This window comes from Lolium rigidum, chromosome 3 (genome assembly GCF_022539505.1).
Source record: "Lolium rigidum isolate FL_2022 chromosome 3, APGP_CSIRO_Lrig_0.1, whole genome shotgun sequence".
In the NCBI taxonomy this organism is placed as follows: Eukaryota; Viridiplantae; Streptophyta; class Magnoliopsida; order Poales; family Poaceae; genus Lolium; species Lolium rigidum.
Window position 1 is genome coordinate 68,017,231 of NC_061510.1, and position 16,970 is coordinate 68,034,200.

General features: G+C 44.4%; 2 protein-coding genes across 2 annotated transcripts; one reads left to right on the forward strand and one right to left on the reverse strand.

Annotated features, from left to right (window-relative positions):
- Nucleotides 1-10,270: 10,270 nt before the first annotated feature.
- LOC124696605 (pentatricopeptide repeat-containing protein At3g29290-like) lies at nt 10,271-13,427 on the forward strand. Its single transcript, XM_047229313.1, has 3 exons — nt 10,271-10,926; nt 11,542-11,700; nt 13,331-13,427. The coding sequence occupies exons 1-3, from the start codon at nt 10,297-10,299 to the stop codon at nt 13,355-13,357; spliced, it is 816 nt and encodes a 271-aa protein (XP_047085269.1). The 5' UTR covers nt 10,271-10,296; the 3' UTR covers nt 13,358-13,427.
- A 1,096-nt stretch (nt 13,428-14,523) lies between these two features.
- LOC124694970 (putative cyclin-dependent kinase F-2) lies at nt 14,524-15,816 on the reverse strand. The gene has a single exon (XM_047227889.1). It carries the CDS (start codon nt 15,814-15,816, stop codon nt 14,524-14,526), a length of 1,293 nt encoding a protein of 430 aa, XP_047083845.1.
- Between the last annotated feature and the right edge of the window lie 1,154 nt (nt 15,817-16,970).

The window sequence follows — 16,970 nt, forward strand, 5'->3', positions numbered from 1 at the left end:
ATTGACACGTCCGTTGGGAACCCCAAGAGGAAGGTGTGATGCGCACAGCGGGAAGTTTCCCTCAGTTAGAAACCAAGGTTTAATCGAACCAGTAGGAGTCAAGAAGCACGTTGAAGGTTGATGGCGGCGGGATGTACTGCGGCGCAACACCAGAGATTCCGGCGCCAACGTGGAACCTGCACAACACAACCAAAGTACTTTGCCCCAACGAAACGAGTGAGGTTGTCAATCTCACCGGCTTGTTGTAACAAAGGGTTAACCGTATTGTGTGGAAGATGATTGTTTGCAGAGAAAACGAGTAAAACAAGTATTGCAGCAGATTTGTATTTCAGTATTAAAGAATGGACCGGGGTCCACAGTTCACTAGAGGTGTCTCTCCCATAAGATAAAAGCATGTTGGGTGAACAAATTACAGTCGGGCAATTGACAAATAGAGAGGGCATAACAATGCACATACATTGCATGATAATTATAGTGAGATTTAATTTGGGCATTACGACAAAGTACATAGACCGCCATCCAACTGCATCTATGCCTAAAAAGTCCACCTTCAGGTTATCGTCCGAACCCCTTCCATTATTAAGTTGCAAAGCAACAGACAATTGCATTAAGTATGGTGCGTAATGTAATCAACAACTACATCCTCGGACATAGCGCCAATGTTTTATCCCTAGTGGCAACAGCACAACACAACCTTAGAACTTTCTGTCACTGTCCCGGTGTCAATGCGGGCATGAACCCACTATCGAGCATAAATACTCCCTCTTGGAGTTAAAAGCAAAAACTTGGCCAGAGCCTCTACTAGTAACGGAGAGCATGCAAGATCATAAACAACACATATGTAATAACTTGATAATTAACATAACATGGTATTCTCTATCCATCGGATCCCGACAAACACAACATAGAGTATTACGGATAGATGATCTTGATCATGTTAGGCAGCTCACAAGATCCAACAATGAAGCACAATGAGGAGAAGAAAACCATCTAGCTACTGCTATGGACCCATAGTCCAGGGGTGAACTACTCACTCATCACTCCGGAGGCGACCATGGGGGTGTAGAGTCCTCCGGGAGATGAATCCCCTCTCCGGCAGGGTGCCGGAGGAGATCTCCAGAATCCCCCAGATGGGATCGGCGGCGGCGGCGTCTCGGTAAGGTTTTCCGTATCGTGGTTTTTCGCATCAAGGGTTCCGCGACGGAGGCTTTAAGTAGGCGGAAGGGCGAGTCGGGGGCCGACGAGGGCCCACACCACGGGCGGCGCGGGCCCCCTTGGCCGCGCCGCCATGTGGTTTGGCCACCTCGTGGCCCCACTTCGTATGCTCTTCGGTCTTCCGGAAGGTTCGTGGCGAAATAGGCCCCGGGTCTTCGTTTCGTCCAATTCCGAGAATATTTCGTTACTAGGATTTCGAAACCAAAAACAGCAGAAAACGAGAACCGGCACTTCGGCATCTTGTTAATAGGTTAGTTCCGAGAAAATGCACGAATATGACATAAAGTGTGCATAAAACATGTAGGTATCATCAATAATATGGCATAGAACATAAGAAATTATCGATACGTCGGAGACGTATCAAGCATCCCCAAGCTTAGTTCCGCTCGTCCCGAGCGAGTAAAACGATAACAAAGATAATTTCTGAAGTGACATGCCATCATTACCTTGATCATACTATTTGTAAACATATGTAGTGAATGCAGCGATCAAAACAATGGTAATGACATGAGTAAACAAGTGAATCATAAAGCAAAGACCTTTCATGAATAGTACCTCAAGACAAGTATTAATAAGTCTTGCATAAGAGTTAACTCATAAAGCAATAAATCAAAGTAAAGGTATTGAACCAACACAAAGGAAGATTAAGTTTCAGCGGTTGCTTTCAACTTGTAACATGTATATCTCATGGATAATAGTCAACATAGAGTAATATAACAAGTACAATATGCAAGTATGTAGGAATCAATGCACAGTTCACACAAGTGTTTGCTTCTTGAGGTGGAGAGAGATAGGTGAACTGACTCAACATAAAAGTAAAAGAATGGTCCTTCAAAGAGGAAAGCATCGATTGCTATATTTGTGCTAGAGCTTTTATTTTGAAAACATGAAACAATTTTGTCAACGGTAGTAATAAAGCATATGAGTTATGAAAATTATATCTTACAAGTTGCAAGCCTCATGCATAGTATACTAATAGTGCCCGCACCTTGTCCTAATTAGCTTGGACTACCGGATCTTTGCAATGCACATGTTTTAACCAAGTGTCACAATGGGGTACCTCCATGCCGCCTCGTACAAAGGTCTAAGGAGAAAGCTCGCATTTTGGATTTCTCGCTTTTGATTATTCTCAACTTAGACATCCATACCGGGACAACATGGACAACAGATAATGGACTCCTCTTTAATGCATAAGCATGTGGCAACAATTATTATTCTCATATGAGATTGAGGATATATGTCCAAAACTGAAACTTCCACCATGAATCATGGCTTTAGTTAGCGGCCCAATGTTCTTCTCTAACAATATGCATGCTCCAACCATGAAGGTGGTAGATCTCTCTTACTTCGGACAAGACGGACATGCATAGCAACTCACATGATATTCAACAAAGAATAGTTGATGGCGTCCCCGAAGCATGGTTATCGCACAACAAGCAACTTAATAAGAGATAAAGTGCATAAGTACATATTCAATACCACAATAGTTTTTAAGCTATTTGTCCCATGAGCTATATATTGCAAAGGTGAATGATGGAATTTTAAAGGTAGCACTCAAGCAATTTAATTTGGAATGGCGGATAAATACCATGTAGTAGGTAGGTATGGTGGACACAAATGGCATAGTGGTTGGCTCAAGGATTTGGGATGCATGAGAAGTATTCCCTCTCGATACAAGGTTTAGGCTAGCAAGGTTATTTGAAACAAACACAAGGATGAACGGTACAGCAAAACTCACATAAAAGACATATGGTAAATATTATAAGACTCCATACCGTCTTCCTTGTTGTTCAAAACTCAATACTAGATGTTATCTAGACTCTAGAGAAACCAAATATGCAAACCAAATTAGCAAGCTCTAATTATTTCTTCATTAATGGGTGCAAAGTATATGATGCAAGAGCTTAAATATGAGCACAACAATTGCCAAGTATCAATTTATCCAAGACATTTTAGAGTTACTACATGTAGCATTTTCCAATTCCAACCATATAACAATTTAACGAAGAAGAAACTTCGTCATGAATACTATGAGTAGAGCCTAAGGACATACTTGTCCATATGCTACAGCGGAGCGTGTCTCTCTCCCATAAAGTGAATGCTAGGATCCATTTTATTCAAACAAAACAAAAACAAAAACAAACCGACGCTCCAAGCAAAGTACATAAGATGTGACGGAATAAAAATATAGTTTCGGGGGAGGAACCTCGATAATGTTGTCGATGAAGAAGGGGATGCCTTGGGCATCCCCAAGCTTAGACGCTTGAGTCTTCTTATAATATGCAGGGGTGAACCACCGGGGCATCCCCAAGCTTAGAGCTTTCACTCTCCTTGATCATATTGCATCATACTTCTCTCTTGATCCTTGAAAACTTCCTCCACACCAAACTCGAAACAACTCATTAGAGGGTTAGTGCATAATAAAAATTCACATGTTCAGAGGTGACACAATCATTCTTAACACTTCTGGACATTGCATAAAGCTATTGGACATTAATGGATCAAAGAAATTCATCCAACATAGCAAAAGAGGCAATGCGAAATAAAAGACAGAATCTGTCAAAACAGAACAGTCCGTAAAAATGGATTTTATTAGGCCACCAGGCTTGCTCAAACGAAAATTCCCAAATTTAATGAAAGTTGCGTACATATCTGAGGATCATGCTCGTAAATTGGCTTAATTTTCTGAGCTACCTACAGGGAGATAGACCCAGATTCGTGACAGCAAAGAAAGCTGGAACTGCGCAGTAATCCAAATCTAGTACTTACTTTTCTATCAAAGACTTTACTTGGCACAACAAAACTCAAAACTAAGATAAGTAGAGGTTGCTACAGTAGTAAACAACTTCCAAGACACAAATATAAAACAAAAATACTGTAGTAAAAACATGGGTTGTCTCCCATAAGCGCTTTTTTTTAACGCCTTTCAGCTAGGCGCAGAAAGTGTATCTCAAGTAACATCAAGAGACGAAGAATCAACATCATAATTTGTTCTAATAATAGAATCATAAGGTAACTTCATTCTCTTTATAGGGAAGTGTTTCATACCTTTCTTGAGAGGAAATTGATATTTAATATTACCTTCCTTCATATCAATAGTAGCACCAACGGTTCGAAGAAAAGGTCTTCCCAATATAATGGGGCAAGATGCATTGCATTCAATATCCAAGACAACAAAATCAACGGGGACAAGGTTATTGTTAACCATAATATGAACATTATCAACTCTCCCCAAAGGTTTGTTTTTAGCATTATCAGCGAGATTAACATCCAAATAACAATTTTTCAATGGTGGCAAGTCAAGCATATCATAGACTTTCTTAGGCATAACAGAAATACTTGCACCAAGATCACATAAAGCATTACAATCAAAATCTTTGACTCTCATTTTAATGATGGGCTCCCAACCATCCTCTAGCTTTCTAGGAATAGAAGTTTCAAGTTTTAGTTTCTCTTCTCTAGCTTTTATGAGAGCATTTGTAATATGTTTTGTGAAAGCCAAGTTTATAGCACTAGCATTGGGACTCTTAGCAAGTTTTTGCAAGAACTTTATAACTTCAGAGATGTGGCAATCATCAAAATCTAAATCATTACAATCTAAAGCAATGGGATTATCATCCCCAAGGTTGGAAAAAATTTCAGCAGTTTTATCACAGGCAGTTTCAGCAGTTTTAGCAGTTTCGGGTAATTTTGCGCGCTTTGCACTAGGAGTAGAAGCATTGCCAACACCAATTATTTTACCATTAATAGTAGGAGGTGCAGCAACATGTGAAGAATTAGCATTGCTAGTGGAGGTAATAGTCCAAACTTTAGCTACATTTTTCTCTTTAGCTAGTTTTTCATTTTCCTCTCTATCCCACCTAGCACGCAGTTTAGCCATTAATCTTATATTCTCATTAATTCTAACTTGGATGGCATTTGCTGTAGTAACAATTTTATTTTCAATATCCCTATTAGGCATAACTTTCGATTTCAAAAGATCAACATCGGAGGCAAGACTATCAACTCTAGAAACAAGAATATCAATTTTATTGAGCTTTTCCTCAACAGATTTGTTAAAAGCAGTTTGTGTACTAATAAATTCTTTAAGCATGGCTTCAAGTCCAGGGGGTGTATTCCTATTATTGTTGTAAGAATTCCCATAAGAATTAGCATAACCGTTACCATTATTATAAGGATATGGCCTATAGTTATTACTAGAATTGTTCCGATAAGCATTGTTGTTGAAATTATTATTTTTAATGAAGTTTACATCAACATGTTCTTCTTGGGCAACCAATGAAGCTAATGGAACATTATTAGGATCAACATTAGTCCTATCATTCGCAAGCATAGACATAATAGCATCAACTTTATCATTCAAGGAAGAGGATTCTTCAACAGAATTTACCTTCTTACCTTGTGGAGCTCTTTCCGTGTGCCATTCAGAGTAATTAACCATCATATTATCAAGAAGCTTTGTTGCTTCACTAAGAGTGATGGACATAAAGGTACCTCCAGCAGCTGAATCCAATAAATTCCGCGAAGAAAAATTTAGTCCTGCATAGAAGGTTTGGATGATCATCCAAGTAGTCAGTCCATGGGTTGGGCAATTTTTAACCAAAGATTTCATTCTTTCCCAAGCTTGAGCAACATGTTCATTATCCAAATGTTTAAAATTCATTATGCTACTCCTCAAAGATATAATTTTAGCAGGGGGATAATATCTACCAATAAAAGCATCCTTGCATTTAGTCCAGGAATCAATACTATTCTTAGGCAGAGATATCAACCAATCTTTAGCTCTTCCTCTTAATGAGAAAGGAAACAATTTTAATTTTATAATGTCACCATCTACATCTTTATACTTTTGCATTTCACATAGTTCAACAAAATTATTGAGATGGGCAGCAGCATCATCAGAACTAACACCAGAAAATTGCTCTCGCATAACAAGATTCAGTAAAGCAGGTTTAATTTCAAAGAATTCTACTGTAGTAGCAGGTGGAGCAATAGGTGTGCATAAGAAATCATTATTATTTGTGCTAGTGAAGTCACACAACTTAGTATTTTCAGGGTTGGCCATTTTAGCATTAGTAAATAAAGCAAACTAGATAAAGTAAATGCAAGTAAACTAATTTTTTTGTGTTTTTGATATAGCAAACAAGACAAGTAAATAAAGTAAAGCTAGCAACTAATTTTTTTGTGTTTTGATATAAGTGCAGCAAACAAAGTAGTAAATAAAATAAAGCAAGACAAAAACAAAGTAAAGAGATTGAGAAGTGGAGACCCCCTTGCAGCGTGTCTTGATCTCCCCGGCAACGGCGCCAGAAATTTGCTTGATGCGTGTAATTGACACATCCGTTGGGAACCCCAAGAGGAAGGTGTGATGCGCACAGCGGCAAGTTTCCCTCAGTTAGAAACCAAGGTTTAATCGAACCAGTAGGAGTCAAGAAGCACGTTGAAGGTTGATGGCGGCGGGATGTAGTGCGGCGCAACACCAGAGATTCCGGCGCCAACGTGGAACCAGCACAACACAACCAAAGTACTTTGCCCCAAAGAAACAAGTGAGGTTGTCAATCTCACCGGCTTGCTGTAACAAAGGGTTAACCGTATTGTGTGGAAGATGATTGTTTGCAGAGAAAACAAGTAAAACAAGTATTGCGAGCAGATTTGTATTTCAGTATTAAAGAATGGACCGGGGTCCACAGTTCACTAGAGGTGTCTCTCCCATAAGATAAAAGCATGTTGGGTGAACAAATTACAGTCGGGCAATTGACAAATAGAGAGGGCATAACAATGCACATACATGGCATGATAAGTATAGTGAGATTTAATTTGGGCATTACGACAAATTACATAGACCGCCATCCAACTGCATCTATGCCTAAAAAGTCCACCTTCAGGTTATCGTCCGAACCCCTTCCAGTATTAAGTTGCAAAGCAACAGACAATTGCATTAAGTATGGTGCGTAATGTAATCAACAACTACATCCTCGGACATAGCGCCAATGTTTTATCCCTAGTGGCAACAAGCACAACACAACCTTAGAACTTTCCGTCACTCGTCCCAGGTGTCAATGCGAGCATGAACCCACTATCGAGCATAAATACTCCCTCTTGGAGTTAAAAGCAAAAACTTGGCCGAGCCTCTACTAGTAACGGAGAGCATGCAAGATCATAAACAACACATATGTAATAACTTGATAATTAACATAACATGGTATTCTCTATCCATCGGATCCGGACAAACACAACATAGAGTATTACAGATAGATGATCTTGATCATGTTAGGCAGCTCACAAGATCCAACAATGAAGCACAATGAGGAGAAGACAACCATCTAGCTACTGCTATGGACCCATAGTCCAGGGGTGAACTACTCACTCATCACTCCGGAGGCGACCATGGCGGTGTAGAGTCCTCCGGGAGATGAATCCCTTCTCCGGCAGGGTGCCGGAGGAGATCTCCAGAATCCCCCGAGATGGGATCGGCGGCGGCGGCGTCTCAGTAAGGTTTTCCGTATCGTGGTTTTTCGCATCAAGAGTTTCGCGACGGAGGCTTTAAGTAGGCGGAAGAGCAGAGTCGGGGGGCTGACGAGGGGCCCACACCACAGGGCGGCGGGGCCCCCCTTGGCCGCGCCGCCATGTGGTTTGGCCACCTCGTGGCCCCACTTCGTATGCTCTTCGGTCTTCTGGAAGGTTCGTGGCGAAATAGGCCCCTGGGTCTTCGTTTCGTCCAATTCGGAGAATATTTCGTTACTAGGATTTCGAAACCAAAAACAGCGAGAAAACAGAACCGGCACTTCGGCATCTTGTTAATAGGTTAGTTCCAGAAAATGCACGAATATGACATAAAGTGTGCATAAAACATGTAGGTATCATCAATAATATGGCATAGAACATAAGAAATTATCGATACGTCGGAGACGTATCAGCCCTACCCAAGCCCTGTGCAGTTCTCGGGTTGGCGGTTTGCTCTCATCGGGAGGCCAAGCTCATGGGGAGAGGTGCCTATACTAGGGTATGTAAATGAAAGGTTATGATTGGTAGTTCGCGCACTGAGTGCGATAAATCAGGGCCGCTACTCCCCGACGGACTATTGCAATTATTGTGACACAAGTGTACGACCTCTGCAGAGTGTAAACCTATTCGAATAGCCGCGTCCGCGGTCATGGACAGTTGGAAAGACCATACTGTTCCGTCATCAGATTTTTTTCCAAAATATGAATGATGACTTATGACTTGAATTTGAAAGGTGACTTTGACTTTGAATCACAACAGAGTTGTGAGAATGACACTAATGTTCCCACTTGAGTTAAGTTAGGCAAATGAGAAATCTTTATTTATTTAACTACTTATGAAATAAAATTGGCTTTATGCAAATGAAACTAGAGCTTAGAACCCTTTTACCATAGTTGATAATACTTACACTAGTATGAGTTTGCGAGTACTTTAAAGTACTCATGGCTGTGTCCCTGGCTATTCAAATGGCCAGACTATGAAGAAGAGCCCCAGTACCAGGATGAAGGACAGCAGGACGTCTACGACAACTAGGACTACTCCTGACGTCAACAGTTGTCTGGACCACAACCGCTACTTTGCTTCCGCTATGTGTTTTGTAATAGGATCTCCAGATCCTCTATGTTGTATTAAGACAGTATCATGTGATCCTTTATTTGTAAGACGATTATGGTATGTAATGAATGATGTGTTGTGATATCAATCTATTATGTCTCGCAAAAACAATATTCCTGGGATTGCGAGGTATGACATAATAGGCATCTGGACTTAAAAATCCGGGTGTTGACACCCCCGCCTCTAGTCGGTCATGGAGGCGATCTCGGGCTTCTTCCGCGTCACGAGGGTGCCCGGGGCAGCAACCTTGGGTTCGATGGAGGAGGTGGCTCTCTTCTGCGCTGGAGAGGGTCGGCCTGCGGTTGGTGGTGGTGGATCTTTTGATCTATCACCGCGATCCGGCAGCGAGATGGAGGAGCATGGAAGCCGGCGATGGTGTCGCCGATGGATGGCTGGATTGGCCAGCCCGGGATGGTCGCCGACGTGGGGGTCCGACCTGTATAAAGGCGGCGGTCCTAGGGCTATGGATCCATGATGAAAGTCGGAAGAAGAGAAGTTCATGAAGGCCGGAGGGGAGGACTAGCTAAGGGAGGTTCAAGTCTCCGCGCTGTTGAGATACTGGCTTGGTGTTCCGAGCCTCGCAGCAACGGTATGAAAGTGGGGCGACAACACAGGTGAAGCGCAGGGTCCTACCTTTCAGGGTGAAAACCCAAGGTCTGGCCTTAACTGGTTGTGCCTGGCAATGACCTTGGTGGAGGCATTGTTTTGAGAGCGGGGACTATCTTCAGGGTGAAAACCTAAGATCTTTGATCGGGCGACGATGGTGTTTGAGCACTGTTCCCTTCTTGGAGGCGTCGTTTTTTGGAGAGTCTGTAATTCAGCTGTTGTCTTGGCGGTGGATGTACTGTTGTTGTTAGGCCCGAGATACTGTAGCGGGACTTTTGTTTCTTAGTTTTCTTTTCCTTTTTTTGGCTGTGTGCATCCGTAGTGCCATTAGGGTGGTGCGTTGTTGCAGAAGCTGGGTGTAATTGGTATCTTTTTGATATTAATATATTTCCTTTATCGAAAAAATAGTCCATTAGTCTTAGGGTTAATTAGAGATAAGTGTCGCTTGCTTAGGGGTTAAGTAAACCTCTCTATATAAGGAGAGGAGACGTATCAATCTAATCAAGGAAGAATTAAGAAGGAAATCCCTTCCCTCTTGATATCGACCGTGGGTAAGACCCCGGACCGGCCCTCTCGCCATCCTCTAGCAGCACCATAACATGGCCATACGTATACCTTGATGCGGAAGGCCGTTGCAAAAACCGAGGGCTACATTTCTGCCCTGCAAATGTTCAGTGAGATCGAAGAGGGCAAAGAATCAAGAGAAGCCATCGATGTGATTGTGTACAACACCATGATATCTGCGTGCGGGCGAGCGAAAGACTGGAGGCAAGTGGAGAAACTCTGGAGAACCCTGATGACTGGAGGCAAGTGGAGAAACTCTGAGAGTCCGAGCTAGCGGTGGCTGCGTACGAGGAAATGCTCCGCAACGGGCTTGATCCAAGCGAGGATATAATGAAGGCCGTCGTCGCTTCATGCACCAGAGAAGGGAGGTGGGAGTTTGCGCTGGCCACGTTCAGGAGAATGCTGAGTGCTGGCATGAAGCCCAACATCATCGCGTTTAACTCGATCATCAACTCCCTTGGGAAGGCTGACGAAGATGAGCTCGCATTTAGGATGTACCATCTTCTGATATCTTCGCGGCTCGAGCCTGATCAGTACACGTGGAGCGCGTTGCTGTCCGCATTACATAGGTCTGGTCGATGTTGGGACGCCCTAGATCTTTTTCATGGAATTAAATCCAAGCATCCGTCGGTCTTAAACAGTCATCTGTACCACATCGCTTTGATGTCCTGTGAAAGGCTCGGCCAGTGGGAGCATGCTTTGCAATTGCTGTGGATGATGGAAAAACACGGGCTGCAAATCTCAGCGGTTTCTTACAATCACGTGATACGTGCTTGTGAGGTTGCGTGCGAGCCGAAAGTTGCTCTGAAAGTGTACCAGCGTATGACTCGTGAAAGGTGCTCACCGGATACATTCACACATTTATCTGTTATAAGAGCATGCATTTGGGGATCTCTCTGGGACGAAGCAGAGGACATACTGGAGGTACTATTTCATTTTTGGTTATTTATTTCTGTTGAACTGGTAATGATTTTGTATTTCCCCTAGCATTATTGTGGGCTGCTCTGGTGTTCTGGTGTCTTAAACTTTTGGTGCTTTGGTTCTGAATTCTTCAAAGTTGCATTACCATTACGTCAAAATTGCAATCGTCCTGGGTTGGTGTCAACACTGTTAAGCCGAGGTATAACTGTGTTGTTGACTGTAGTAATGTTGTTAACAGTCAACAACATAAAAGGAAGTTCGATCTCATGTTAGTAACAGTAAAAAAAAATTATATATTTCAGGAATCTGTTGTTCCAAGTGGACTTGTGTTCTTTGCACAAATGAAGTTCATTTCCACAGACATGGCTTTATTTTCTATTTAATTGATTGGTGTTCACTTTGCTAGCCTAAAAAATGGATAGATTGCAAGGGTGTATTTTCTTATAAATTCGAGCTTACTGGGAATGAACAGTAATCATTAGTATGTATTTAGCCAGTTTTGACCATACCTAGCCCTGTGATATTTGGTACTCACAATTTTAATTTTGTCAAACTTGATTTGCAACTTTTGGTGCTTTCAAGTTTCATTTTGACACCTGATAGTTCTGAACATCGCAGGAGGTTGAGCCAGATTCTTCGATCTACAACACAGTCATCCATGGGCTTTGTTTGAGAGGCAAACCCATATTAGCCAGGAAGGTGTATAAGAAAATGCAGAGCATTGGGCTGACACCAGATGGCAAGACGAGGTCCTTCATGCTGCAGCACATCACATCAGCTGAGTAGCCTCCTGACCTGACTGAGATGCAATAGCTATTAGTTATACAAATCTACACACACAATTGCATATGTAACCTACTGTCACTACGCTACTCTGCTGCAGTTTCTTTAACTTATTTGAGTGAAGATACATGTTAAAGTGGAACAGTTAGGATGGCACACCATAAATTCCTACAAATATGGTCAAACGGAGACTTGCATTCTGTCCAGTCCGTTCTTGTTATATTGTTGTGTGACACCAATTTTAAGTATACATACTCCGATGCAATGGATCCTAATATTGTATATGCTGTAGAACATATACAAGGGAGTGACATGAGTTAATCCTGATTTAAGATGTAAGATAGCTAATTCTTGCAAAGTCAGCCTTGAAGTTGTTGTCTTTTGGTGTTAAAATATTGTTGGGAAAATACTTGTTTCACATTATGGATTTTATTTTTCAACCATTTTGTACTCTAAATGGCACAAAGGAGCACATAACGTAGTGCTCCTGTCCTTTGTGTACTCCCTGTACTCCGACCTCAAAACAACCTACACAGAAAAGTCATGAGTTCTTCTATAAACAATTTATCGAAGTTCATACAACATCAGTCTACTATGTTATAAAAAATCAAATCCAAAATTTAATCCACATTTTGGAAACAAAATACTAGTAAGTAAGACAAATTCATATGTGATGTGAATAGCAGCTAATTCAAACTGTGTTGTCAATTCGGCCTATTATCACTGTCAACACTGATTTTGCCATTTTGTTCTGGAGTGTAAATTAAACCTGGATTTATGATTCAGTTGTATCCATGTGCTTATTCTTAGAGAATTTTCGTAAAATTAGAGAGGTGTTTGAGATATGGAAGTACTGGTAGCATTCAAGAGGTGGGAGTACATGAACATGATATGCAAGACCTTTTTTGGAGGCATTAGCAGCTAATACTTCACTACCGGAAAAGAAACTCCACCTAATAAGTGGCTATGACTTTTAGATAAAATCATTTAATGACACTACTACGTTTCTGTATTTAGCTCGGCTATTAATTCAAATTTGAATAGAATTAGTAAACCAATCCCTAGTTTGTTTGATGGAGTAAACAGATTCCCTCCTTATATCCAAGTCCTTGCTCCCCTCTGAAACCATCAGAAGCATGGAGCCAAGTGGCCGAGATTTCACTTCTTCGGACGATCTTCTCCGGCTCCCCCTGCCTGGCTGCTGTTCGACGGAAACGTGCTGCATTTTCAATGAAGAAGCGATACAAGTGACCGAGGCACAACTAGCGCAGTGGCAACCGGAAGAAATGGCGTCTGCGGAGGCACCATTGTTCGTGAGCCTGGATGGTTACCGTGATGGCCATATCTCAAGTCCAACATGGTTCTCACCACCTGGAGCCTGGTACATTTTTTCTTTGAGGGTTAAAGTGGCTGTTTATTGATAAGGACATACAAAGACCTCCAGGAGGCTGAAGGAGCAAACCTGTCTACCAGAACTACTAGAAACAAAATTACGACCCACTTTATGAGCTCCTGAATTTGAAGCCTGGTTTTCATGTCGGAAACGGACATCAGAGAAACCTGATGATTTCGCCTTGATCTCCTGTGTAACCATGCTGTAGCTACCTCCATATTCTCCATGCAGGTTGTTGATCATTTGGAGGCAGTCTGACGCTACAATCATTTTCTGAATATGGATGTCCTCAGCTAGAGCCAACGCCTCTCTGCAAGCTAGAGCCTCCCAAGGTAGCCGTATAATTAGGTCCTTGTAGCAGTTGCTCCAAACCTCATTTTTTCTGATATTGTATTTCTCTTGTTCTTGTCTCTGCTAGACTCACGGACACATACCAAAGCGAAGGTGGTGATGGGTCCGGACCATCTGTAAACAAGAGGGTGATGGGAGGGAGGCATCATGTAGTACAGGCTCGATTTCATCCCTGCGATTTACCATGTTCCAAAACTCCCGAGTAGGATTTGACTTCGAAATATCAGATAGTATAATTTCTGGAAATCAGCTGTAATCATTTTGTGTGTTACCATTGAAGTTTTGACCGCACCTTATTTTGTGAGATTTGGCACTCGCAAACACATATTCGGTTTTCTCAACCCTTTCAGCAATTTTCGGCGCTTTCAAATAAATGCTTCGTTTCGATCCATAGCAATTCTAAACATCGCAGGAGGTTGCTCCAGATTCTCTGATCTACACCAGTCATCCATGCGCTTTGTTTCCTTCGCAAGAACAGATTCACCAGGAAGGTTTGCACAAAAATGAAGAACACTGGGCTAACACCAGATTGTTCAGATCAAACAACTAGCCGTCCAACTTTGAAAACAAAAAGTAGGACAACCATCTTGTAGGTACTCGAAAGCTGGTCCAAAATAAGACGCAGGGTTACCACTTACCACTTGTTGCTATAACTTAAAATTGGCTACGAATTCCACTATAGAAACACTCCATCCGTTCACAAATACTTGTACACTTTAACCATTTCCCCCCTTTGATTCATGGCACTCCTTGACGGTACATAAAAACATGTAAGGACAATTTACAGCATGCTCAATTAGTTACATCATGATGCAATTACGCACATGGACAAAATGACAAGGGTGAAGACAGCTAGCACCTCATATGAACACAAAAGTACAGTACAACGTTTCGCATAATCTGTTGATCGAAAGACAACTAATCCAGTTCGAAGTGCCTCTTGCCCTCTTCTAGAATTTACATGGCACGCTTCTACCAAAATCAGTCATCAATTGCACGCTCGATCTACACTGTATAATTCTACCTGCAACGAGTTACATCATTTACAGTTCGAGGACAAGGATATCTATTTTCTAGCATTTACATGGATCCATCAAGCGTGCCTTCTCCCACATCGCCAGTGGAATTCTAAGTACATTCTCCGTCTTCGGTGTCGCTCGTGTGATGAACTTGATACGCGGCACCTTCTTCTTCGGCGTAGCTGGAGCGACGATGTTCTTGATCGACTTCACTTTCTTCATTTTTTGTGTCGCCGGACCCGGAGGTATGATCTTGATCCGCTGCAGATTCTTCTTCTTCGGTGTAGCCGGCAGAGAGAGCTTTATCCGCACCACCATCTTCCCGGGCACTGGTAAGTTGTCGATCTCGGGCAAAAACCACGGGAGTCGGAGCGCGGCGGCCGCCGTTAGCCGCTTTTCAGGGTTGCAGTCAAGAAGCCCTTTCAATACTTGGAACCCATCGCGGGACAGCATCTCTTCATGGAACCGCTCCCCCAGCGTGTTGTGCTGCAGTGCCGGGAACCATTGCAGAAACGTGGCGGCGAGTGGCAGCGACGCAAGCTCCGGCCACGCCCTCTCATCTGGCAAGCCAAGCAGTCTGAAGATATCCCAGAGCTGGCTGATCTTAGCAGTGTGCCTGCTTCCGCCCTTGTCGCTGAAGAGCATCTTGCCTCCCGCGAGCATCTCCGCCATGACGCATCCCAGCGACCATGTGTCCACCCGCGCGTCGTAGTCCGGCTTCCCCAGGAGCATCTCGGGCGCCATGTAGGGTGTTGTGCCGGCATCCCCGTATGGTGTTTTCTCCGTCGCCAGTGACAACGCTAGCCCGAGGTCGCAGAGCTTGAGGATCTTCCCGTCTTCCCCGACGAGGATGTTGGCCGGCTTGATGTCGCGGTGGACGATGCCGCGCTCGTGCATCTTCTGGGCGCCGGTGAGGAGCTGCCACATGTAGCGGCGCACGACGGACTCCGGGAGCGGCGGCCTCTTGGACAAGGATGCGTGGAGGCTCGGACCGACGTACTCCATGACGAGGCTGAGCTTGGTGGTGTTCGGTTCGCGAACAAGGCCGTAGGAACCGACGACGTAAGGGTTTCCGGCGCAGGCCTCGAGGAAGCATCCCTCTTCTTGGAGCTCGCTGGCGTCGGTGTCGGGGCGGATGAACTTGATGGCCACCGTCTTGCCCGTGACGCAGTGGCGTGCCTTCTTGACGATGCCGAAGGCGCCCTCGCCGAGGACGTCCGTCGCCTCGTACTCCTCCATGCTGCCGACGCGGACGCGCCTCCTCTTGCTGTTGTAATCATCTGATCCTTGCTCCATCACGTGGCCGGCGTTGAGGACGGCAGCAGCAGGTCGCTTGCCGACGGCCATGGTGGGTTTCTTGGTTGCTGTGGTGGAGGGAGGAGCTGAGCGATGCGATGAAGAGGTGGAGCAGACGGCGGCCGTGGATCGGGAGAGGAATTAGCATTTGGCGGTGGATTCGCGGCATATATACACCAGTGAAGCCGAACGCGCAATGGCCTCGATCGACAGTTCGACACAGAAGTAGAACCGGCCTCGACCTCGACTCGGATTCAAGTTGAATGTACAGTCGTCGAGGTGAATCCGACTCGAGTTCGTTTGCTTGGCGCCCGCGTCTTCGTTTGCACGGCGTAGAGAAGCGAGACCAGACCTATATATATGCTGGGCGCGGTGTACACCTCCAGCGTACATGCATGCGTGACGATACTTTTTGTGCATCCAGTGTTCATCTCGGCAGAAGGAAATATCCTGACAGGACATTGTTGTTGAAATCAAACATTAAGCAAGAGATCAAAACAGACCCATCTTGGAACATAAACTAGAACCCCCTTTTTTCTGATAAGCCTCTAGTCAATATACCAGCAAGTTTATTAGAAGCAACTAAGTACAAATGTACGACTCAACCCAACCTCTCGCCGCCGCCGCCGGTGGCACCTCTGGGCAAAGCCCGCATGGCATGGAGGCGGCGGATCTCCTCCTGCTGCGCTAGGTGGCGGCGGCCAGGTCCCTCCCTGGACGCTGTTGACGGCGATGGCTAGTAGGCGGCGGCCAAGTCCTCGATCTGTGCCGCAGCACCTGCTGCTTCTCCCCTCCTCCCGTCGGTGCGAGGTGGTACTCCTGGGCTTCTCCTGCGGCATGAGGATGCCTGGGGAAGCAACCCTGGGTTTGATGGCGGAGGCGACCCTCTACTTCGCCGGAGATGGTTGGCCTGAGGATGAGGTGGTGGGTCTAACGGTCCGTCACCGAGTCCTAGCGGCGAGTTCGGGTGGCGTGGAAACCGGCGATGGCCGTGGAAGGCATGCCCATCCTTGTTGTCGCCGGTGGAGGGTCGGCCGGCTGCAAGGCGTTGCCCATTCACTTGGTGTTGCTGCTTTGCCTCAGCCGGCCTGGGATGGTCGGCAGCGTTGGGGCCCGACCTGAATAATGTGGCGGTCCTAGGGTCTCTATGCGAAGATGAAGACCTGCCTGAGGCATGTCCGTCTATATCTGGCCAGAGTGATGAG